The sequence below is a fragment of the Medicago sativa genome, chromosome 7, assembly GCF_051527215.1.
Source record: "Medicago sativa cultivar Bolivia chromosome 7, Bolivia_mono, whole genome shotgun sequence".
Classification (NCBI taxonomy): domain Eukaryota; kingdom Viridiplantae; phylum Streptophyta; class Magnoliopsida; order Fabales; family Fabaceae; genus Medicago; species Medicago sativa.
The window spans coordinates 32,666,120-32,690,206 of NC_140755.1; the positions used below are offsets into that span (position 1 = coordinate 32,666,120).

At 33.6% G+C, this 24,087-nt stretch overlaps 1 protein-coding gene and 2 long non-coding RNA genes across 4 annotated transcripts; 1 reads left to right on the forward strand and 2 right to left on the reverse strand.

Annotated features, from left to right (window-relative positions):
* Positions 1-7,419: 7,419 nt before the first annotated feature.
* LOC146905716 (uncharacterized) lies at positions 7,420-8,686 on the forward strand. The gene is made up of 2 exons (XR_015020405.1): positions 7,420-7,776; positions 8,139-8,686. It is a non-coding gene; the product is annotated as an uncharacterized LOC146905716 (long non-coding RNA).
* A 740-nt stretch (positions 8,687-9,426) lies between these two features.
* Positions 9,427-10,511, reverse strand: LOC146905717 (uncharacterized). Of its 2 annotated transcripts, none has more exons than XR_015020407.1 (2): positions 10,117-10,511; positions 9,427-9,910 (listed from the first exon to the last, which is right to left on the reverse strand). It is a non-coding gene; the product is annotated as an uncharacterized LOC146905717 (long non-coding RNA). The 2 variants fall into 2 exon arrangements; XR_015020406.1 differs by having other exon boundaries at positions 10,110-10,511.
* Positions 10,512-10,809: 298 nt separating this feature from the next.
* Positions 10,810-22,688, reverse strand: LOC146905718 (ABC transporter B family member 26, chloroplastic-like). Its single transcript, XM_085729912.1, has 18 exons — positions 22,285-22,688; positions 19,905-20,032; positions 19,066-19,108; positions 18,581-18,625; positions 18,336-18,458; positions 18,149-18,252; positions 16,505-16,559; positions 16,352-16,422; positions 15,213-15,315; positions 14,042-14,252; positions 13,886-13,959; positions 13,585-13,641; positions 13,431-13,505; positions 12,318-12,392; positions 11,961-12,242; positions 11,670-11,731; positions 11,533-11,593; positions 10,810-11,245 (listed from the first exon to the last, which is right to left on the reverse strand). Exons 1-18 carry the CDS (start codon positions 22,651-22,653, stop codon positions 11,165-11,167), a joined length of 2,019 nt encoding a protein of 672 aa, XP_085586038.1. The 5' UTR covers positions 22,654-22,688; the 3' UTR covers positions 10,810-11,164.
* Between the last annotated feature and the right edge of the window lie 1,399 nt (positions 22,689-24,087).

Below are 24,087 nucleotides of genomic sequence, written 5' to 3' on the forward strand. Positions count from 1 at the left end.
AATTTCACTGCCAGTTTTAAAATTATAACCATTCGTATGAATATTCATTTGCAAAGCATTAAATAAATGCTTATCGGTCAAAGAGAGACTTAGATTAGGAGCTATTTCAAAATAAATCGGGCCATGACATAGGCTGGTTTCAATAACAGCAACAAGAGATTGTTTGAAATTATTACATCTACCATCTCTGACATATGCCATAAGACTAGTATTTAATCCAAGCATCGTTAAGGGTTTAATAGCAATTTGTATTAATCCAACATGAATAAAATTGTATCCTTTAAAAGATTCTAAATCTTTTTTTTTAATAAATATATAGTCTGAGTATTATCAGAAACTTGAATTGTTTGTTCTATAGTCTTAACAGCGAATTTAGACATTATGCCGAACATTCCCAATTTATAAATTTGTTTTGAAGGAACAGATGGGATAACCCATTTATTCAATTTCTCCAATTTTTTTTGGATATTCGAGTAATTCTTGATTCTTTATCAGACTATTCTGATTCTGATCTTGTTCAGGATCTTCCATAAAATTGTTAGGCAAACAGTGTTATGGTTAGACAGAATACTAAGTAAAAACAAATTATACAAGACTTTCTTATGCTTTTATTACCAATTAAATTAAACAATAAAAACTTTCTAAAAGTCTTTGTAAACATTTCTGTTTAAACTATCAACCCGAAGGGATAGAAGGATTACTCCCAAAACAAAGTCTTCAAACTATTCTGGCAAAAATTCAAGTTCAAAAATGACCTTTCCTTTATACTTCCTCCCAAGAGAAAAAGGAGATATGGTCGTGAACAAGAACACCAGAGTAGTTCCAAAATTCGTTTTGTTTAATTAAAAAGGTAAATTAGTCATAAGAACTTCTTATATACTTAGTTTCAACCAAGTATTTATCTGAACCATAACAAAAGTTTAGCCTCTAAGAGCACACACATCGGTTGAAAAAATGGGTGGTATCACACTACCCAATGCTACCATGTCATAGTATCATGGATATTTGACAATGAAATTGAGTGGTTAAACTTGCAATGGTAGCAATGCATTGCCACTTTGCTTTTGCTGTAGTTTGTCAGGTTTTAGAATACTTTTGATTTTTTTTCCTTCTTTTAATTACTATTTAAATAAGAAGAGGAGCCAACGGTTATATACATCATTCTTTCTTTTTTTTATTCTTTTAATTATGAGAATAACCACAACTAAAAAATATTTTAAAATTTAGTATGTTTTGAGGTAGTAGTTTATTTCGACGTTTAATAATATTATTAATGTATTTTCTTTTTTTTTGAAGGACTTTAATGTATTTTCTTATAACTTATTTGTGTCAAGTAGTACATTATTTAATATAATTTTGTATAATTTTAGTTTAATTTTATTTATTTATTAGATATTTTGATTCATTTTGAGTATAATGTGTGATACATTTTATATTTTTTTCATTATACATTTTATATATTAATGTAAAATATAATTTAAAGTATATTGTTATTGTAAGATAAGTGGGACCCATCTTAGAGTTTTAAAAGAGTGGTATGGATATTTAGAAAATGTAGTTGAGTGGTTTAAATAATTGGGAAGTGTGAAATATTATAAAAGATTAGGTGGGGTCCATTTATACCACAAAATAGAGTATCATGGATGTGTATGCTCTAATTGTCATTACAATAAAAGAAGAGTGTACCTGAATCGTGTAAAGGCTCTTTTTTTTTTTGGTTACAAGAGGAAAGAAACAGGAAAAAGAAACAGGAAAACGAGCAAAAAGAGACTAGCGTCTCAGGTACAAAGTCCCAAGAGCATCATTTCTCAAGAGAGGGCGGAGATCTTCTAGAGGCGAGTGATGGATCAGGGTGTCAGCATCTGAGATAGCTCCTAACTTAGCAAAAAAATCAGCACAATGGTTGCCTTCACGGAGAGTGTGGTGGAGCGAATAATTCGTCAGGGAAAGCTTGTCTTTGATGTCTTGAATGAGGACAGCATAAATATGGAACTTTGAGCTGTTGCCGGTTATGAGATTGATAGCTAGAAGAGAATCCGAATAAACAACCATGTCTGTGATGCCCATGTCTCTAGCGATACAAATACCATGAAGAATAGCTAGCAGTTCAGCTTGTAAGATGTCAGAAGAAGAAGGAAGGAAACCCGAAAAACCTGACAGATAAAAGCCGGCACTGTTTCTAAATAAACCACCAAAGCCTGCTCGAGTTGGAGAACCAAGACAGTCCCCGTCCACGTTCAGAATTGTACAATTAAAATTACCACTATTCCATCTGACATGAATGTCCGAAGCGGACACAGGCAAAGGCTGATGGAAACTGCGATTGATGTCGTCAACAGAGGAGTTAATATGCGATGCCAACCTCTGAAGAGAAATGGATTCATTGTTCAAACACTTGGCATTACGGCTCCGCCAAATCCACCAAAGACCTGATGCGAACGTACTTGCTTGACTGCCTTTTAAACCGTTCTTGATCCAGTCAACGATTCTTGTTGCTGCAAAAAATGAGGGATTCGAAAAACCAATGTGCTGCCATATGATCCAGTCAACGATTCTTGTTGCTGCAAAAAATGAGGGATTCGAAAAACCAATGTGCTGCCATATGACCCTGCTGAAACTACAATCACGGATACAATGAAAAACAGATTCATCAAGATCACCGCAATGCAAACACGTTGCTGAAGGAGTAATCTGCCTGTGATGAAGCAGAGACAATGTGGGGAGGGAGTTATGACAAGCCAGCCATATGAAAAATTTATATTTCTTCAGAATTTTTTGCCTCCAAATCCAAGACCAAGAATGAACATCAGAGTTAGTTCCGTTGAGGGAGAGCAGCCACTGGTAACCACTTTTAGCTGAATATATACCATTTTTGTTATGAGGCCAGATGAAAGCGTCATCAATGGCATCATTGAACCTGAAGTTGGTGTTGTTTATAAAATTGGACACAGCTGGAGGAAGAGATGTATACAACATAAGAGACTTCTGAGTATTAGTAGTAACATCTTTGACCGAAAGGTGAATGTCGATGATGGGGACAAGATGCCCAAGAGGACCGAATTCACTCCAAGAGCTGAACCAGAAGGAAGAAGAGCCGGATCCCGGACGCCAAGAATAACCGCTGATGAGAACATTCTTGGCACGGATAATGGAAGACCAGGTGGGGGAGCTGCTGCTTGTGACGGATGCATTAAGCAGATTCTGCCCTGCTGAATATTTGGCAGAGAAGAGAGAAACCCAAAGCTTTTTATTATTGTGAAAAAGATCCCAAACCAACTTCCCCAAGAGACAAGTGTTCGCCTCTCTTGCCGATCTTATACCTAAGCCTCCAAGATGCTTAGGCTTAGCGATTTTGTTCCACCCAACCAAGTGAACCCCTTTATCATTGGCACCTTTCCAGATAAAATTGCGGGTAGTTTGATCAATATTGGCACAAATACTTTGAGGGTAGTTTGATCGTGTAAAGGCTCTGATACCAAATATATATATATATATATATATATATATATATATATATATATATATATATATGGGGATGTATCAAGTGAGAGGAGTAAATATAATGAGAGGATGAGAGGATCAAATATTAGCCATTGGATTAAAATCAAAGGCTATGATTACATTTTGTTTAAAAAGTATCATGTAGGGTAGCGCTACCTTTTATCCCTGTTTGCTTCAACTCCCCTTCCTCTCAGTTCATTGCTTCGTTTTCCATAATTCTATCCCACTGTTTTTGATAATTTGCATGTTCTTTACACAAGCCATTCATCTCAGATTTTAATATCGTTCTTGTATTCCTTCCTAGTTTTTTCACCTTCGAATTTTAAATTGGAAATTGGATTTAGGTTTTCGTATTTGTGCTCTTACAAGTTCGGACCACCAAAATTTAATAAAAAATTCAATTCAAATTAAATCGTTTTCTTTAAACAATCGATTAGAAGAATAGAGGAATCTTCTTAATCATCATGATTTTTAATTCATGAATATCCATGGACAATTGAAAGTTTTCTAAGAAATGGAAAAACAGAAGAAAGGACAATTGAAAGTTTTCATCCTTTCTCAATGGAAAGAGAGAACAAATATTAATGGTTTCAGCCAGAAAGAAGACGCATTTACGTTTCTGCACTGAGGATGTTGTGAATGAGAATGATGTGCAGGGAGGAAGATGGAATATGGAATAAGAAACGTTTCAGCTTTCAAAGGGAAAAGAACTCAGAAGCGCGTAAACGTGAGAGGAGGAGTGTCACGACTCACGTGAGCTATTTTAGCTCTAATTTAATTACAACCATTTGATTTAATCTAAGGGTCATTATTTCACCCTCTCATCTCTCATTATAAATTGTCCTCTCATTTGATACACCCTCTATATATATATATATATATATATATATATATATATATATATATATATATATATATATATATATATATATATATATATATATATATATATATAGAGGGTGTATCAAATGAGAGGACAATATATATATAAGGTAGCGCTACCCTACATGATACTTTTTAAACAGGGACAATATATATATTGACCCTATATATATATATATATATATATATATATATATATATATATATATATATATATATATATATATATATATATATGGGGTTTGCTAGAACACACCCACTAGTTTTTATGTGGGAGTGTTTTAGCAAAGCTACACCTTAGGGTGTAATTAACCACTTTTTAGTTATTTACTTGCTAAAACACTCCCACATAAAAACTAGTGGGTGTGTTCTAGCAAATGCCTATAGGATTTGCTAGAACACACCCACTTGTTTTTGTTAGAAGGTGTGTTATAGCAACATACACCTTAGGGTGTATTTAACCACTTTTTAGTCATTTACTTGCTAAAACACTCCCACATGAAAACTAGTGGGTGTGTTCTAGCAAACCCCTATATGTATATATATATATATATATATATATATATATATATATATATATATATATAGAGGGTGTATCAAATGAGAGGACAATTTATAATGAGAGATGAGAGGGTGAAATAATGACCCTTAGATTAAATCAAATGGTTGTAATTAAATTAGAGCTAAAATAGCTCACGTGAGTCGTGACACTCCTCCTCTCACGTTTACGCGGTTCTGAGTTCTTTTCCCTTTGAAAGCTGAAACGTTTCTTATTCCATATTCCATCTTCCTCCCTGCACATCATTCTCATTCACAACATCCTCAGTGCAGAAACGTAAATGCGTCTTCTTTCTGGCTGAAACCATTAATATTTGTTCTCTGTTTCCATTGAGAAAGGATGAAAACTTTCAATTGTCCTTTCTACTGTTTTTCCATTTCTTAGAAAACTTTCAATTGTCCATGGATATTCATGAATTAAAAATCATGATGATTAAGAAGATTCCTCTATTCTTCTAATCCATTGTTTAAAGAAAACGATTTAATTTGAATTGAATTTTTTATTAAATTTTGGTGGTCCGAACTTGTAAGAGCACAAATACGAAAACCTAAATCCAATTTCCAATTTAAAATTCGAAGGTGAAAAAACTAGGAAGGAATACAAGAACGATATTAAAATCTGAGATGAATGGCTTGTGTAAAGAACATGCAAATTATCAAAAACAGTGGAATAGAATTATGGAAAACGAAGCAATGAACTGAGAGGAAGGGGAGTTGAAGCAAACAGGGATAAAAGGTAGCGCTACCCTACATGATACTTTTTAAACAAAATTTAATCATAGCCTTTGATTTTAATCCAATGGCTAATATTTGATCCTCTCATCCTCTCATTATATTTACTCCTCTCACTTGATACATCTCCTATATATATATATATATATATATATATATATATATATATATATATATATATATATATATATATATATATATATATATATATATATATAGGGTTATGTTACAAGACACCTTCATAAAAAGTAGTGTGGTGTCTTTTATCAAGTCACACCTCAAGGTGTGATTTTCACTTTTTTAGTTATAACTTTGATAAAAGACACCTTCATAAAAAGTAGTTGGTGTCTTTTAACAAATGCTCATAGAGTAACTTGATAAAAGACACCTTCACAAAAGGTGTCTTCTATCATAACCCATATATATATATATATATATATATATATATATATATATATATATATATATATATATATATATATATATATATATATATAGAGAACATATCTAGTGAGAATGAGTTTGTTATGTGAGAATGTGAGAATGCTTTATCAGCCATTAGATTAAAAATAGATGGTTGAGATTAAAAATTATCATTTAATTACTCATGTGTCTCTCCATAGTCTATTATATTTCCAAAATCCATTTCTCTTTCTTCTACACCGTGACTGACAATTTCTTTTCACCGTCTCCTTCCTTCCGCCGGTATAGAAACCCAAATCCAATCTTTGATTATGTTCTCTTTCCTTCATCTTCACCATGTATTCTTCTTTAATTAATTTAGGTCATATTGATATTTTATTTTTTTAAATTTCCAGCAAACCAGCAAAAGAAGAGGAAACATCAACCAATTGCATCAATAACACAAAAAGTATTCATCTCTAAACAAATGAAATCTGAAAACAGACGAAAATCCCAATTTTTATGATTTCAATCCAACGCTAAACCAGTAAGGGTTCATAAAAGGGATTGTCTCCAACATGATTTCCAATTTCCATTTTTTTTCCAATGAAATTGTGTTTATATAGATCCAAACAAACAAACATAATTGACCGTGAATGGGTGTGGCCGTGTGGGTATGTATGACTTGAAACACAAAGAAATTGACCGTGAATGGGTGTAGGAAGGTGGTGGCGGCACCTCGAATCAGTGGTGGAAGGTGGAGACGGCGGACTTTGCGCCGGTCAAGGTTGGGGTCGCCGGAGAAGAACATCGTTGTTGATGGGGAAGAAGAAACAGATCTCCAGAAGAAGAAAAATCTCAGGAAGAAGAAAAGCTAACACGTACTCGTAGAATGAAAAACGTAAAAAGAATTGAGTGACATTTGGTTAACATACTCACTTTTAATCTTAGCCTTTACTTTTTAATCTAATGGCTGATAAAGCATTCTCACATTCTCACATAACAAACTCATTCTCACTAGATATGTTCTCATATATATATATATATATATATATATATATATATATATATATATATATATATATATATATATATATATATATATATAGATTAAGATCGAAATAAAATATCAATTCTTACTCTTCTTTGTAAACATCATTTAAATACTACCACACCACAATCAACTTCAGGTGATACGTCAAAGAAGCTAGAACATGGATATCTACGAAGTCAATCAATAACAAAGAAGCCTAAATTAACTCTTTTGGCTCTATCTTCAGTGTACTTCCAAATCAAGCACTTAATCATTTTAAGGTTCTCTAAATCAGTAGCATATATTATGTTGAGTTCAGATCCTCTCCATTTGGAGAGTAAATGGCCATCTCCCTTTACTTTCATATCCAAGTGACATGTGGTTTAAATGAAAATCAATGGCTCAGATTTAAATTTATTTTTTTCATATTAATTAATAATTAAAAAAGGAAATGAAGAGACGCGCGCGGGAAAGGAGTTAGAGTTTCCAGAAATCACTCTTCTTCATCAGTGCAGGGTTCCCAGAAAATCACTCTCCTTCAATTTGCAGAGCTTCCAAAAATCACTCTTCTTCATCAGTGCAGAGTTGCTAACCTGGAGCACCATCTTTCTCTACAATTTGTCATTCTATCTCACTCCGGCGCTTTCCGCATCGTCGCTTTGGCTCATGTATGCGTCACTTTCCGCATTGTTATTTTGTTATCAATTTGTCCCTCTTTTGATCTTATTATTCATGTTACTATGTTATTTAACATCTCATGTCTTTCATTTTATACATGTCCCTGTTATATACTGGTTTCATGTCCCTGTTATATACTGGTTTTTATTGTTAGTTTGCTGTCAATTTGGCCCTCTTTTGATCTTATTATTCATGTTACTATGTTATGTAACATCTAATGTCTTTCATTTTTTACATGTCTCTGTTACTATTGTTGTATGTCCCTGTTATATACTGATTTTTATTGTTACTATTGTTGTATGTCCCTGTTATATACTGATTCGCTCTCATCGACGCATATACGAGTCTCAAGCTATTCAAATTGTGTTAGCTGATGAATCTGGACTGAAACCAAAAGATTTCCATGAATATGTGTCAAGGCAAGTTGGTGGAAAAGAAATGATTGGATATACAAGTCAACATGGAACTGCAAATCATTTTGGCACTGCAAGTTTACAAGGAATTGGGAGTACAAGTCAACATGGAACTACAAATCATTTTGGCACTGCAAGTCTACATGGGACTGCAAATCAACATGGCATTGCAAGTCTGCATCTGAATTTAAATGAATATGAAGGTGGAAGTCAACATGGAAATGCAAATCAACATGTCAATGCAAACCAAGTTAACACTTTAGGGATGTTCAACTTCTTTTGATTATTTCTGCAAGATATGAAGATGAAGATCTTAAGACACTTATAATATTTGCTTTGAATTTCAATTTTTGTGAGACTTTTGTCAGTCATTTTTTGGGGGACATGTATTGCATTTCTAGCACAAGCTTTAGACAAAATTTACTAGATTTAATGATGTACTGGTTTGAACCATTTGCTGATGTGAAACATCTGTTATTTTAAAGCATTTCAGAGGTGTTATTTTAGTTTTATGTTATTTCTGCTGTCAAATTTTTGTTGTGTATGTATGTTATATAATTGCATTTTCTGCTGTGTATTATGTTTGTCATATAATTTTTTCCGCAGCTGGTCTGTCAATTTTTGGGACTGTTTTGGCGTCAGTTTTGGTGTTGGTGGCTGCTAGTACAGCAGCTGGGATATGTCCCTGTAGGCTGCTCCCTCCTTGGTTTGTTAGTGCCTCGCTGGGTTTGGTTTTACGGGCTTGTTCGGCTTTGTTTTTGGCTGTTCGGGCGTGACAGATGGCTGCATGACAGCAGCTGTAAGCTATTGTTGCAGCTTCTGTTTCGGCCTGTTTGTTGAATCTTTACCTTCCCGTTTAACATGCCTTGTGCCGGGGGTGACAAACATATACAATGAGTTTAGCCTGATACTCAATTGCAAAATTCCTCAACAATTATATTTGCTACAACACAATTCAAGACATTGATTTTCCATTATGCTTGGTTTGTTCATCCGGTTTTCAATTTTCTGCTTTTCTGCTGTGTATGTATGTCATATAAAACCAACAGCTACAACAGTCTTTTTTGCTTCATGTGGCTGTTTTTTGGTTTGTTCACAAGTTAGTTTAGCCATATGCTTAACAAATATATTTGAATTCACACAACATCAACAGATACAACGAGTTTAGCTTTATGTTCAATTGCAAAATTGCTTAACAAATATATTCACCACAACACAGCAACACAATTCAGGACATTGAATTCGGAAAAATTTATTAATAATAGGTGCCGCATATAGACGGAACACCGCAACCAAATACAACATTACAAACAAACACCTCCACAAGGACTCCAAACAAAGAATCCAAAAGACTCTCTAAGGTACCCTAAAACAAAGGACTTGCTGTTTCATCTCAGCAGCTGCTCGGCTACATCAGCACAAAAAAAACAGCAGGTGCTGTTTGAAAACCAAATAGCAGCCCCCAAAAGCTCAACAAGATTAAAATACAAAATACATTCACTACATGTTTGAACAACACAAATCAATAGTCCTATGTTTGATTACAATTCACTACATCTATAACTCCAATTCTTCTATAGTATATAGTAGTCTTCTCCTTTCTAGTCTTCTTCCAAATTATGTTGGAATCAGTCTTCTAATCCCTTAATCCGTCTTCTTACATCAAGTTAACTAAAAGGTGTGCTTCATAATCAGCTACCTTGTTAAACACCTGTTACATCAATACATTAGGCAAAATAGAGAAAAATTTATCCAAATTGAATTCACTCAAATTTATCTCAGTCCCCTTTTATATGACAACAATAACCCACACAGGTAAAATAGAGAGAGGGAATGAACGAGAGAGGCAATAACAATGGAAAAATGAGACCCACACTAGTTGTAAACCGAAATCGAAGTTTTACGCTTACCACCGACCTGTTCTTCTGCCGTCGCAATTAACAATCACTACACCATCAAGAACCCCGTGGTGGAATTTTACGACAACGACAAAGAATTGACAAGACACTTGAGCGACCTCCGTCGTCCGGTGAGTCTCGTGCAGACGAAAGGAACCATGTTTTATGGCCGATATCATGAAGAATAAGAAGAAGAAGAAGAAGAAGAAGAGAAATGGGTTTTCCAGAGAAGAAGGGAAAAGCGTTTTACGAAGATGATGAGAGAGGATAGGATCTGACAAAATTCGATTTTTAATTTTTAAAATAAATGATTTAAGTTGATTATTAAATCTGAGCCATTGATTTTCATTTAAACCACATGTCACTTGGATATGAAAGTAAAGGGAGATGGCCATTTACTCTCCAAATGGAGAGGATCTGAACTCTATTATGTTGCCTCAATGATAGCAATTAACTGCTTGTTATTGATGGACTTATTCCAATTGTTTACTTTGTCTCTATCGACGAAGTCCTACTAATACTACATACGAAACTATTACCTTTTTTGCATCATTATTTGGTAAGCTTCTATGAAAGAAAATATTACGAATAAATAAAATTAAGTTTCATTTTCACTTTTCCTTATTTTAAATATACCTTTCACTTACCTATTTACAATATAATTCATTTAAGCCAAGATCTCCAATTTTGAGCTTTGTCAATGGAAAAATAATACTTAACAGAAGTTATTCATCAACAAAATATATGATTAACAAAAAACTATTCCTCATTTTCTCCATATTTTAAGCCTACACGACTCTTTGAAGTATTAGCTAATGACACAGATTGTGTCACATGAGCCATATGATTTGGGAATGTAATATAAGCTAGGAGTACTAAACCCAAATACAAGTCAAGTACACATTATAAACTTTCAAGGCACCCACCTAATTGGACAATAGCCCTAAACAATCATTTCTATCTGCTCTACCAACAAACCAACCTCAATGTGCAACTACAACTAACACTTTTTTTTTTGCCACACTATTCAGATACTCCAAAATAAATCACAGCCACCCAAACTCAAATCAAGTTAAAATATCTGCTTGAATTTTATTTAACTTCGCATAGAGCCCATTTTTTAATATAAGCTCTTCATGGTTACCCATCTGCAAAACAAAAAACACATTGTTTAGGCATTGGTTTTAATCTATAAAAAAACAAGAATGATTGAGTAGTGTCAAATTCTTGCGTAGCACCAGATCATTAACCAGGTCAAAAAGCTTAACTTTTCTTAAGGTAAATATATACAATTTTTTAACTCAGTGCTGTAAACAAAAACTTGCAACAACCATATAATTGCAGAACTGGTTCATGTCTAAACATAAAAGAAAACACATTCTTTTCTTGGGGTCAAGTGTTATGATAAAAATAACGAAGTTCAACAGGAAATCACCTCGATAATGCGACCATTATCCATAACAATGATCCTGTCAGCAGCTTTTACAGTAGAAAGCCTGTGAAATGTCGATAATTTCAATGCAACTACTGTTATAAAGCAATTGAAACAAAGGACAAGGGTTAAGAACTTACCTATGTGCTATGATAACGACAGTTCTTGATTTAGCTTCGTCTTTTAATGTAAACAATACCTCCTGAAATAAGAATTGCATAACATATCAACAACTGCACGTCATAGTTTCATTTAGATAAGCAAAATATATTTAACAAAAAATTGGGAATTAGAACATTGAAAAGTCAGAACCATGGTTTCAAATTGCAGCTGTGATACCACTGTAAAGACCTCTAAAACAATCATATTGTAGCAACAATTGCGGTTGCAGACCACAATTTAAATCTATGGTCAATACTTGAGAAACGCACCTTGATGTAATGTTCACTTTCAGAATCCAAGGCACTGGTTGGTTCGTCAAGAATCATAATAACTGGATCCCTAAGAATGGCCCTGGCAATGGCAATTCGCTGCTTTTGTCCTCCGCTAAGGGTATTGTCATCAACAAGGGTTTCATAGCCATTAGGAAGTGAAGATATAAAGTCATGGGCATAAGCCAGTTTTGCTGCCTGTTTAATATCTTCTTGACTTATGTTCCTAGGACAACCGTATTTTATGTTTGACTTTATGTCCATGTTGAAGATATGGGGTTCCTGTTTGAAGTAAAAATGATTCAGAAAATGAATTTATAATCGAGTATTAGTTAAATATTCTTTCAGTAGTTTAACCTGTGAAACATATCCGATGTTCTGCCTTAGCCACCTGATATCCAACTCCTTTAGAGGGATACCATCAACAGATATCTGCGAGTAAAAATACTACAAACTATAAGAAATTATTACCATATGAATGTTTATGTAAATATACACTAGCTTTGATATGGTAATGTCCTCTCTTTGCTATTTTGACCATGGGTTTATCAAGTGAATTTCTACAACAAAATTGAATAGCTTAATTGTATTATCTATCCACTTTGTTAGCTGTATCATCATCGTCGTCATCATCTTTTTAGCAGGATTTATCATCTTCACCACGCTATATTTTCACTCCTCTTTCTAACAAGATTAAAAACAAAACAATGAACCATGTGCCAAATCACACATATGTAGATAGATAGAAAGATGTCATAACTGTGAGGTTTAAACGTTGTAAACATTGGTTAACAATTTAGCATAGAAAGCACACCTGTATCAAGTCTATGAACAAAATTTCCACAAGCGCAATAGATCATATATAGGTTTAAAGGTATGGAGATGTGTCATTTTTAGTCAGTAGTATCCTATTTGTCACCATCTCAATGGTGGAGGAGAATATTAAAGAAATAGTTTTTCCATTTCAGCAGCAGTAACTAATCAAGATCATGACATCACAGATTTGCTTTTCGGAAATAAGATACAAGAAGCTGATGAGATAGGGAAATGTGATGGGGCAGTCATGATCATTAGAAAAGCTATCTTCATAACTTGCACCAAGAAGGTAGGGAAATGTTTGCTGTAGTAAGATGTTGCTCTTGTTTCAATGTAAACGTACTTAATGAACTTACGGAACAAGGTAGATGAATGTGGAAGTAACTCAAAATGGATTAAAAAAAAGGATTAATCTAGAAGTGAATGATGCGTATTCTTATATTTACATTAATTTGTGAGTGTGTGTATTGGAGATCCAGCGACTAAGAATAACTCTTGCCATGCTCCATTCAACAGATTTTGCAGACATTTTGTTTTTATCAATAAAACTGTTGTTCTTATTAAACAAAATAAATGAATTCCTACCATGAGCTTGGTTACACGTACAAACATTTAATTCCAATTTACCAGGATTGAAAGATATAAATAATTTACCTGACCACTACTAGGCTCATAGAGACGAAGTAAAAGGTTGATTAATGTGCTCTTTCCACTTCCACTAAGACCAACCTTGGCAAGGCAGAAATATCCAGTTAATCTTTGAGCACCACCAACATAAAATCACTATAAACAAAGAAACAAATCTTACAATGGCGATGACTTGATTTGCTTTTATAGAGAAGTTTAAGTGTTCGAGAACAGGCATCTGTGTCAAAAGTCAGGAACAATGAAAAATTAACGATAACTATACACAACAACAATGCCTTAAAATTGAAAGGTGTAGTAAAAGGGATGAGAAATATCTAAACTGAAAGAATAAAAGCATTTGATGGGCGCAACAAATGAAATGAGCATATGCGTTCAAATTTTGAGCAGACATTACTAACTTAAAACCGTGTTTTTGGTAAACAAATGTAGTGAAATATGCTTAATAGAACAAAAAAACATACCATACTCCTTGCAGGATAATGAAATGATACATTTACAAACTGAACATCGCCCATTAACTTCTGCAACTTAATTCCTGTAGACGTGGGAAGAACAATTTAACAATATGTAATTTCATACAAAAGTAGGGAGAGCAAGGGACTGAAATAATTACTTGCCTTTGGTTAAGAACTGGTCACAGGGCAAAAGATTCATCAACTGGAAAATTTGTTCAGATGCTCCAATGGACTGCAGTAATGATGATAAGCTGTTTGTCACCCTCCAAGTAGCAAAGATCAACCACTCACAGTATAATACATACTTAGTAAGTTGCTCAACAGTGACACTACAACTAAGAACAGACATTCCTCCTAAAAGCACTGCAAATATCTGCAAGTTGCAATTTAACAAAAAACAATTAAATAATTACCAACACAACACTGTCCCTAAATATAAGACCCTCTTGAAAAATTTCTTTATTTATTTTTATAAGACCCCTTTCAAATTTTCAATTGCATTATTTCTTTGCCAAAATAATCCTAATTAATATACATCTTCTCTTGTAGTAACCAATAGCAAGCAATAAAATTAATATTGTTACCAACTTCCTTAGTTCCCGTGAGTTAACGGAGTCCTATATTTTGTGACATAATCTATTAACATTCCTTGGAAAATAGGCATAGCATTAAAGATTTCAAAACCACCGGTCAGTTCTTCAAAAACGGTTAAAAATATCGAAGACAGATACCAAACTTGAAAAACTAACTGATTTATCCAAGTATTTTGCCAGTAGAATATTTGGACTCTCATAGAAAGGAAGAATAAGTTGAAAGAATTTTAATTTGATCATAATTCAAAACTAAAAAACTTATGAGATACTCCCTCCTGTCACTATTATAAGCAAAGCTTCACTTTTTAGATACATTGAATAATTAATGTATCTAGTCTATAATAAAGACTAGATATATTAATTACTCAATGTATCTAAAAAGTGGAATTTTGCTTATAATAGTGATCGGAGGGAGTAGAGGATTATTAGATTGTGGAAGATTTACAAAAGAACCAACAACAGGACAACTGGCCAAATAATGATAAACAAACACAAAATTGAATACTCTTTTTTTTTGATAAATATGACATATTATGATACCTTTTAGAAGTAAATCAAAATTCTATCAATGCCCAAAAAATATATATTAAAGCAATTAAGAGGAGGCATGAAGGGAGCATTGTTTCTTTCATTATAAAAAAAATTATAAAACACAATAGAAGTATACTAAAGTAAAGTAGTATCTACTACTACTACCTCCGTCCCTAAATATAAGACATTTTATGTTAAATGAGTCAAACCTGAGTTGACCGGTAAAGGGTATTAAAGCTCAGGTTCCATAAACCATTACCCACACTCTCTCTACCGCTAATAAATGCTAATTTCTGTAGCCACTGATCGTACCTGATTAGATTAGATGTAGTATAGGTATTAATAGAATTACTGACGGCCATTTACAAAAATATATGATCAATTGGTGTATGCATTTATCACACTCAGGATGCGTAGATGAAATCAAAAAATAAATTATGTTGCTAATATCATTGCAAATATCTGCAACTTTCGATTTAACAAACAAAAAATAGATTAGAAATGTGTATGTAGTATGTAATATGCCTTAAAAAAAGGGAAAAACTTACAAACAGCTCTAATAATTTTTTATGCGCATATTTTCTTGTAGAAACCAAATTATTTAACAGTAGCTGTTATAATGTGACATTTGAGAGGGAAAAAAAAATTAGGTTCATTTATACCTATAGACTAGTAATTAAATTTGTTGGAAAATAATTAGGCATATATATTTTAAAAAGAAGTATTTAGGCATATTATAAAGAGTGAGACATAAGGGAGATTGAGAGAAAACTGAACTTGTATATTTACAAAATGTGTAAAATGATTCTTTGATGTTATGGGTTCAGAGAAACTCATATTTATAGGGTACATTTGAAGGTCAGGATAAGAGAGACTTGATATGATAAGATATCATTTCACGTCTCAGTCCAGTGTTTGATGAGCCAGCAGATATGATAAGTTATCATGTCACCCTAACTTATACTGTCTCTTGAGTTGAACTCTTATCCTGGGGTGGGGTCTAGGTCAGAACCAGAAGATTGGATAATGGATGAGAAAAATGATTTCCTCATTTACCCCTATAAAATATAATTTAATAATATAAAAAATATACATTGGTATCTTTAGTTGTATAAAACAAATTACATTTTAAACAAATGTATATAAATTCTATTCATTGCTATCCTAAAACTTAAATTAAGGGAAAGTCCTAGAACTAGAATTAAGGGAGGGTGAATATGTCCTAGTAGTATCAAAAAAATAATGGGAAATAGTTTACAACATAAGAAGAAATACATAAAATAAAAGTTAGCAAACAAAAGGTTAAATCCTAAAATACATGCCAAGGTATAGATTTTCAGCAAATTACCTTTCAAATTCTTCTTTTCCGGTTCCATACACTCGGACAGTTCTTATCGAAGAAAGTGTCTCCTGAGCTACCTGTAATAGAAAAGGTATTAATAATTAAAATAAGATTATGGTCAATATTTCAGAAACGGTATCTACCAGATAATGTGTATACGTCGTTGGCACAAGCTGTGAAATCTTGGGTTAACTTTGCGGCTTTTCTTTGATACCTATTAAAACAACAAATACATGCTTTAGACAATCAGCATTGCCAGAGAATATGGCCAGGGATATGTATTCATCATCTTCATGTGTGACAAAGAAAACTCTTCATCTCAAACACGATGGAGAAAAAAGAAAAGTCATCTAGTTTGAGATACAAACAAGTTCGAAGATAGACCAATCAAATAGCAATTAAGCAATTGAGAAGTACTCCCTCCAGTCACTATTATAAGCATAAAAAAGTGTTTTAAATCTTGGTCACTATTATAAGCAACCTTAGCTACTTTTGAACTATTTAAAGCTATTATTCCTAATATACCCTTCATCTAATTTAAGAACATTTAATGCAGGTAGTTGATGAGTTTTTCTTAAAAGGACAATTTAGTAAATTTGACATACGTTTTATATGAAAGCTACAAAATTAATTGCACTCAACTGCATTTCTTAATCTCCATGAAGTAGTTTTTTTGCTTATAATAGTGACCGGAGGTATAAACTTAAGTATCAATTATGAGCAACACTTTCTGATTCTAAAAGATGCCTCTTCTCTTTCTCTCCTCACTCCTCTTATAACAGAATACCCATTTCACTCGTGTCATTCCCCTTTACCTTCAGCCACATCAGCAGACTACTTCTGGACTCTTCTATTTGTTAGCATAAACGCTTCACTCATTGGAACCCAAATTCTTATTTGCAGCCCCATCACTTTGTTATGTGATTAATATCACTATCACTATCACTATCCTATACAAATACAAGATTGAAATAAATAAAAACTAGAATGAATAAAAAATTCCAAAACGCCAAGTTCATGCTTATGTGGATGACAGCAGTTTAGTGGCATACCTTCATTGCGCACACACTATCTCAATTTATATATCATTTTCGATACGCAAACAAAACAAGGATATGTCTATGCTGTCACTCCCGGATAGCAGAGTGAAGCAGTTAGACTCAAAATTGGTATTGCATCTCTGCATCTGCGGATGCAGGATGAGCATTTTTCTATTATTTTTATGTTTATTAAATAATTAATACACACACACACTAAATAAGTCATATGAAAATATTTAAGTGATTTATACTATGTTTGCATATAAATAGTTTTTCATTATTTTTTAAGTAATTTTATTTGTTATGTTTTAAGTATTTTTTTTTCCACAATTCCCTTTAGGTCAATGGTAAATTAAAAGAGAAAGAGGGCAGTCCAAATGCTTGGCCCATCATTAAGTTTTCACTTTTTACCAAGTTAATCAAAACTAGACCAAAACCTATGTCCGATATAGAAGACCCTGCAAACCGCCCTGTCACAGAACTGGAAAAAAAGAAGCTAAACACCGGGTCAAAACATGCAGTTGACCTAGTCATAACAGTTAGATATCCTTTTTTGACTTATTTTTGAAAAATTGTTCTTTTATATTACTCACCAGCTTTATTTTAAGGTAGGAAAAAAAGAAGAATAATCAAGATAAAAGAGATGAATATGACAAGAATGGAGTTCAAGTTATCTTCTTAACAAGAATACAGTACAAAACTAGAGAACCAAAAGAAAAAAACAATCCCTTAAAATAAACATGGAAAAGTTACCAATGCTTACCTGCCATAAACCATGAAAATTGCAGATAACATAAAACAAATCATCAATGCGGATAATGCTAGAGGCCAAGATAAAGCCAGTAAATTAATCATTGCTCCTGATCCCTAGATATCAAAGAGAAGAACATGTCATGCGCAGAAAAATAATACCATCAAATTTAACCAGAAGATTGATATGAAATCAAGACCTGCAAAGTGTTGCGTAATATCAACTGAAGATCATTTCCTATAACATGTGAAAGCCGTTGACAATCTGCTGCAAGCCTGCTTGTCAAGGTACCAACTTTTTCTTTATCAAAATAGGACATGTCCTACAAATCACAAGCCTAAGGTAACCATAAGAAATGAAGAAAAGAAAGACAAATAAATTACTAAAAAATGCTAAAGAACACCTTTGTTAGCACAGTATATATTCGATTTGCAAAACATATACCTGAAAAAGAATGGCTGTATACAAGTTTTCTCGGAGACGCTTTACCTGAAAAATGACATATGCAGAATGGAATGATGCGTTCTGAATTAGTAAACACCGATAGTACTTAAAAGAAAAAGCAATAACCTGTATAGGAGTTTAGAAGGGGGGAAATCTTATACAATTGCAATAAGAACATAAAGAGAACTAGAGAAGGGCAGTCTCAAGTTATAATAAGGAAAAAACTCTTCAATCAATGTAAAAACTGAAATTATAATTGTTAGAATGCAAGAAAATATCTTAGAATGAGAATGCACAAAACATCCTCTATTTGTTTTTAAACACTAGCCTAAAATCATCCTAGAGGAGTTCCAACGACGATATTGTCCAATATAAAATTCACAATGATACAAAGCAACACACATGCAGGATAAAAAATCCTAGCATACAAAAGTTTAGGCATCCAAAGCATTAATTGAAAATATGAGCGATCAAAAACAACTCACCAAGGTTACATTCAAAATTCCAAAGCAACCACTTCGCAAACCACTGAAATTCAAATAAGAGATCCAAATAACCACCCACTCAATCTTAGAGATCCAAATAACCACCCACTCAATCTTAATAATGAAATATATAACATAACAAATGAGGAAATTAATTTGAGGCAAGCATTAGCCTTATTGTCTGTGCAACCATGCCACTTCACAATGTAAATGTTGATTTAGGATATGAGTCGTGTGTTTTAAGAATCTGGAGATCAGTAGCTTCCTACATTTACATTGTTGGAGATCAGTAGCTTCCTACATTTACATTGTGAAGTGGCATGATTTCTCTTAGATTTTTTTATTTGGAGATCAGTAGCTTCCTACATTTACATTGTGAAGTGGCATGATTTCTCTTAGATTTTTTTATTTGGAGATCAGTAGCTTCCTACATTTACATTGTGAAGTGGCATGATTTCTCTTAGATTTTTTTATATTGGGCCTAACTCATCCTTACAAACAGGCTTGTAAAGTGAGGGCTGCCCATGCTTTATAAACACTACACCAGCCATATCTCTAAGCAATGTGGGACTAAATCCACCCTTTTCAACCCAACACAATGAAGGTGTTGAAGGCTGCAAATAAGGCAGCCCAAATGCCGCAATTAGGCAGCTAAGGGCGGACCACAATGAAGGCGGAATTTCCAATAGTTACTTTACGACAGCTCCGTTTTTAGGAGAAGATCCTTGATTAGTCTAGAGTTCATTTTGGTTCAATACCTTGGATGTCCTATTGAATTATAATGATAGCTTTTGAAAAAAGTAGCTAAAATTAGGTTAGACAAGCTCTACAAGAATTACCTGCATATCCCTGAAGTGAAACATAGAAGAACCAAAAACATTGCATTCCTAGAGAATGCCACGGTCTCACCACTCTGAGCTGAAAATATTGATGCTGCTAATATACTTGGCATGGTGATTTCTGAAAGCTGCAGCCGCAGATACATCAAATGGCATTAAATGTTGAGAATTAATGCAGCGGAGCAGAACATAAGAAAGACGATGAAGCTACAGTGCCACACATATATCACGTTTCTATAGTCATTTTATGATACCAATGCCATTCCAAAAGCCATTTGAAATTTAGCCTTATACGAAATATGATATCAAATACCGTTTAGGCTGCTTTGTACGAACTTTAGCCTACTCTACCTCACACCAGGTTTTACATCTTTGTAAACAAACACCAAACACAAGATTATAATATAACTTTGAAGCAACTTAGTGAGTCCACTTTTGATCCATCATACTTAAATAGACCTGGTAGCTTGTCAGAGCTAATGGCCCGGGCCTATTTACTAAAAAAGTTCGGCGAAGGCATTTTAGGCCATCTAAAAATCTTCTAGGCTTAACATGTAAGCCTTAAGAAAAAACTTACACAATATTATCGTTATTGTTGTTGTTTTTGTATTACACTTCTATAATATATCTAGAAATTATACATTAGTTTACCTATAAAAAAAGCTTTGGTTCGTTGTCAACCATAAAGGCTTAGGGCTGTTTAGAGGTAAATCTGTCACCTATTTAAAGGCCTTACTACAAAGTATACCTTGAAAGAGGCAAAAGGATACACCGAACACCAAGATTTTAAAAGGTCAAATCATACCATAGAAATGGCCTATATAAAGTAAATAGGTCAAAATCAAACCTTGAGTTTTTAAAATAAAACAAGCTGGTTTGAAGCAAGACTTCATCTTACTTGATCCATTTCTAATAAATCCCAACCCATCATATATCTCTCTTAATCAACGTTAATCAACAGAAATAGCACGTTTGCAGAAACATTAGAGGAATTCAAAAGTGAGATTGGAAGAGTTTGTTGGAGCTCCCACAATGACCGATGGTATGGCCAAATTAGTACTTATAAATGGTGGATAACCCTCACCCCCTCTAACTCTTTGGTGTTTACACACATTGATTTCCATTGAAATACAACCAAGGATTATATAGCATTTCATAGACAAAGTTAGTGTACAGAAAAACAATTTTTGCCCAAATTGCAATAACAAGACTTCATAAGAAAAAACCCAAGTAAATATATAGTTTGACCCCTGAAAGTATTACTTGTGCTGTTATGGTCCTTGATCTACAAAAGTCCACCCAATGTTGTCAATTGCAGATCGCTGAAAATAGCGGTATATTCAAATTCTGCTATGCTATAGTGCTATAGTGCCGCTATAGCCTCCATTTGACAATACTTTCTACTACATAGCATATCGCAGAACAACAACGATTTGCTCAAATTCCGCTACACTATAGAGCTATATCCATTATTTGACAACACTAATCCGTGAAAGCATTACTTGTGCAGTAATGGTCCCTAATGTACAAAATTTCATACTTCCAGATGTAGCAAACATTAAAAACAAGTTTCAGAACCAATTCACATATATCAAAACTTTCAAAACTAAATCAACTAAAGTAACATCTTTCCAAACTGAATGCATTTTTAGAACCCCACTGGTGTTGAACGTTACACGAAAAATGGCTCAAATTAATAAAAAAACACGTCTTCATCACAGTTTTTCATCAGTAAGCAACGAAAATAACTTGTATGTTTGGTTGCCCTTTAGAAGGAGCATAAATAGATCCTAGAGGTGAGGTGTAGAGTTGATTTTGACATGTTTGGTTGCTCTCAAGTAGAATTGATTTTGCCTTCAATTATGAATTAACTTGAAGCTAGATATTGAAGCTTTTGATGTCAACTCTTCAACTCTTTTACATGAATCTAGCCAAACATAAATCACTTTATCTTCAACTCACTTTTAGCCAGAATCAGTTTTACAGAATCAATTATGCCTATGTTCACTTCCATGTTTGGAGCACCCATAATTGATTTTGACATGTTCGGTTGCTCTTGAGTAGAATTGATTTTGCCTCAAATTGTAGTCAGGATTTGTTGTTTTTTAATCCAAACACGATTTTTACACTAAAATTTCTCAATTCAACTCACTTTAACATAAATGTAGCTAAGTTGGTAGGGACATTACAAACAATATGCAGGGACAGGAGTTCGAACCATTTATTCACCCTAACGGCTTACGATCTAGCCAATAAACTACTTGACCAAAGAAACAAAAAATGTATGCAAGCAAGTATAAACTACTCTACATTCAAAACATAGAATTTAAGTAATAATAAATTTAGAACATTGTTAGTTAGAGAAAGAGTAAAAACTCACAGCAGCCACGACAAGAGAGGCGAACGCCACAAGTGCAACCCATCGCTGATCAGCAACCAGCTCCCACATTCGTCGAAGAGCAAGCAATGCGGGAGTGGGTTCAGCGCGGTCTTCTTCCGGATGTTTGGGTAGCGTCCACCAATCGCCACCGGGTAAAATTGAGGCAGCGAATTCGAGCCGTTTGGGGAGAATGTTGTGAAAGGTAGAAGAAGAAGAAGAAGAAGAAGAAGAAGAAGAAGTGCAACGGGTTATAAGGCTCTTCTTTCTGATTTTGAAGAAGAGAAAAGGGGTTTGGGATTTGTTGTTGATGATGGAGTGTGGGAAAGGAAGTGAATTTGAAATGGAGTAGGAGTAGTAGGACGAAGACATGGCTATTGCAATTTCCAACTTCTGTCCTCCATTCTGCTTTTCCACGGACATATTCCACCTGATTATCACTGCATATAGGATATGTGGCATAACATAACTGGTCGAGACAAATAGACACGTGGTTAACTTAATATAAATATAAAGAAGTATATCACTCTGCACTTCCATTATCAATTTAGTCTTTGATGTAAAATAATTTTGTTGAGTGATGATGTGACACAAGTTTTACAATGACATTACATACGAGGTGTCACATGGACTAAAGTGAAAGTAGAAAATGATCATTTTGATACCTGAACCAAAAATCAATATCTCTAAATTGAATATCAAATCTCTAAATCCCTAAATTTTAAATCTTAAATCTCATTCAATTCTCTCTTTTGTTCAAAATCAATCTTCCATCAAAAACCAATTTATTGTTAAGTCTCTGACTCTGTATACTTACTATCAATTAGGTCTCTGACGGTAAACATTTACTCTCACTAAGGTCCTTGAGAAGTTGTTAGTTTTACTCTCACTGGTGTGACTCATATTAAAGATAAATACAAAAAATGATTGTTCAAATAACATACCTCATATTAAAAACACAAACTTCTCGTGTTTTCATCTATCCATTATATCTTTTAATATTTTGTCTTGCATACAAGGTAATCAAACAACTATACCAACAATTAGTAGTCAAGTGTAAGTTAAAAATAAACACGAAAAGTTAAAAACTAAAAAAAAACAAAAAATATTTACAAGTTCTGTTTGGTTAGCTAAGCGAGTTAAGCTTGCCAAGTGAATTTAGTAGAACAAAAACAAATATTTACAGGTTCCAGCAATGACGCAAACTCCAGCAACGACGCCATTTGATAAAGAGGAATTTTCGGATCCTCCAATAACAAATATTTTTGTTTGATTTGCTGTAATCACTTTCATAACTATCCAATCTAACATCTTATCAAAACACTTGAGTTGCATAACACTAAAGGAAAAGGTCTTCCATGAATCTGAGCAGGTTTTAGAGATGATCTTGATAAACTCAGCTTTATCATATCCAATCATAGTTTCAAATGAATTTAAAGTTTGCCTAATATCAATGGTGCACTTTCACTATCCATATTTTCCATGACTAGCAGCAGCAAGTCCTTTGTGAACTTACATTCTCATGCGGTGATGTTTGTATTGCCCAGCTTTTCACAAAGCTTTTGACATTTTCCATCAACGAACTTTAACACCTTGGTTGCTGGTTAGATTACAACTATATCTTTAACATGCTCCAGGGCTATGAAATCGTTACTTGAACCGAGATCAACCAGTGATATTTCAATGCGTACTCCAACTATATCTACTGCCAATGTCACTCTTCCTGAATATCTGCATTTTGTGCTCTTCAGAATTGTTGTATACAGTCATTCGTCCTCCTTTTCATAGTTTTAAAACTCGGGTCAG

What these genes read in the sequence shown, in the direction of transcription:
- LOC146905718 (XM_085729912.1), bottom strand. Translation starts at nt 22,653, where the DNA reads ATGTCTTCGTCCTACTACTCCTACTCCATTTCAAATTCACTTCCTTTC. An exon ending in TTCACTTCAGGGATATGCAG is followed by an intron (nt 19,109 to 19,904) that starts GTAATTCTTGTA and finishes TTTGAATTTCAG; the next exon opens with TGGTTTGCGAAGTGGTTGCT. An exon ending in GTCGTTATCATAGCACATAG is followed by an intron (nt 11,594 to 11,669) that starts GTAAGTTCTTAA and finishes GACATTTCACAG; the next exon opens with GCTTTCTACTGTAAAAGCTG.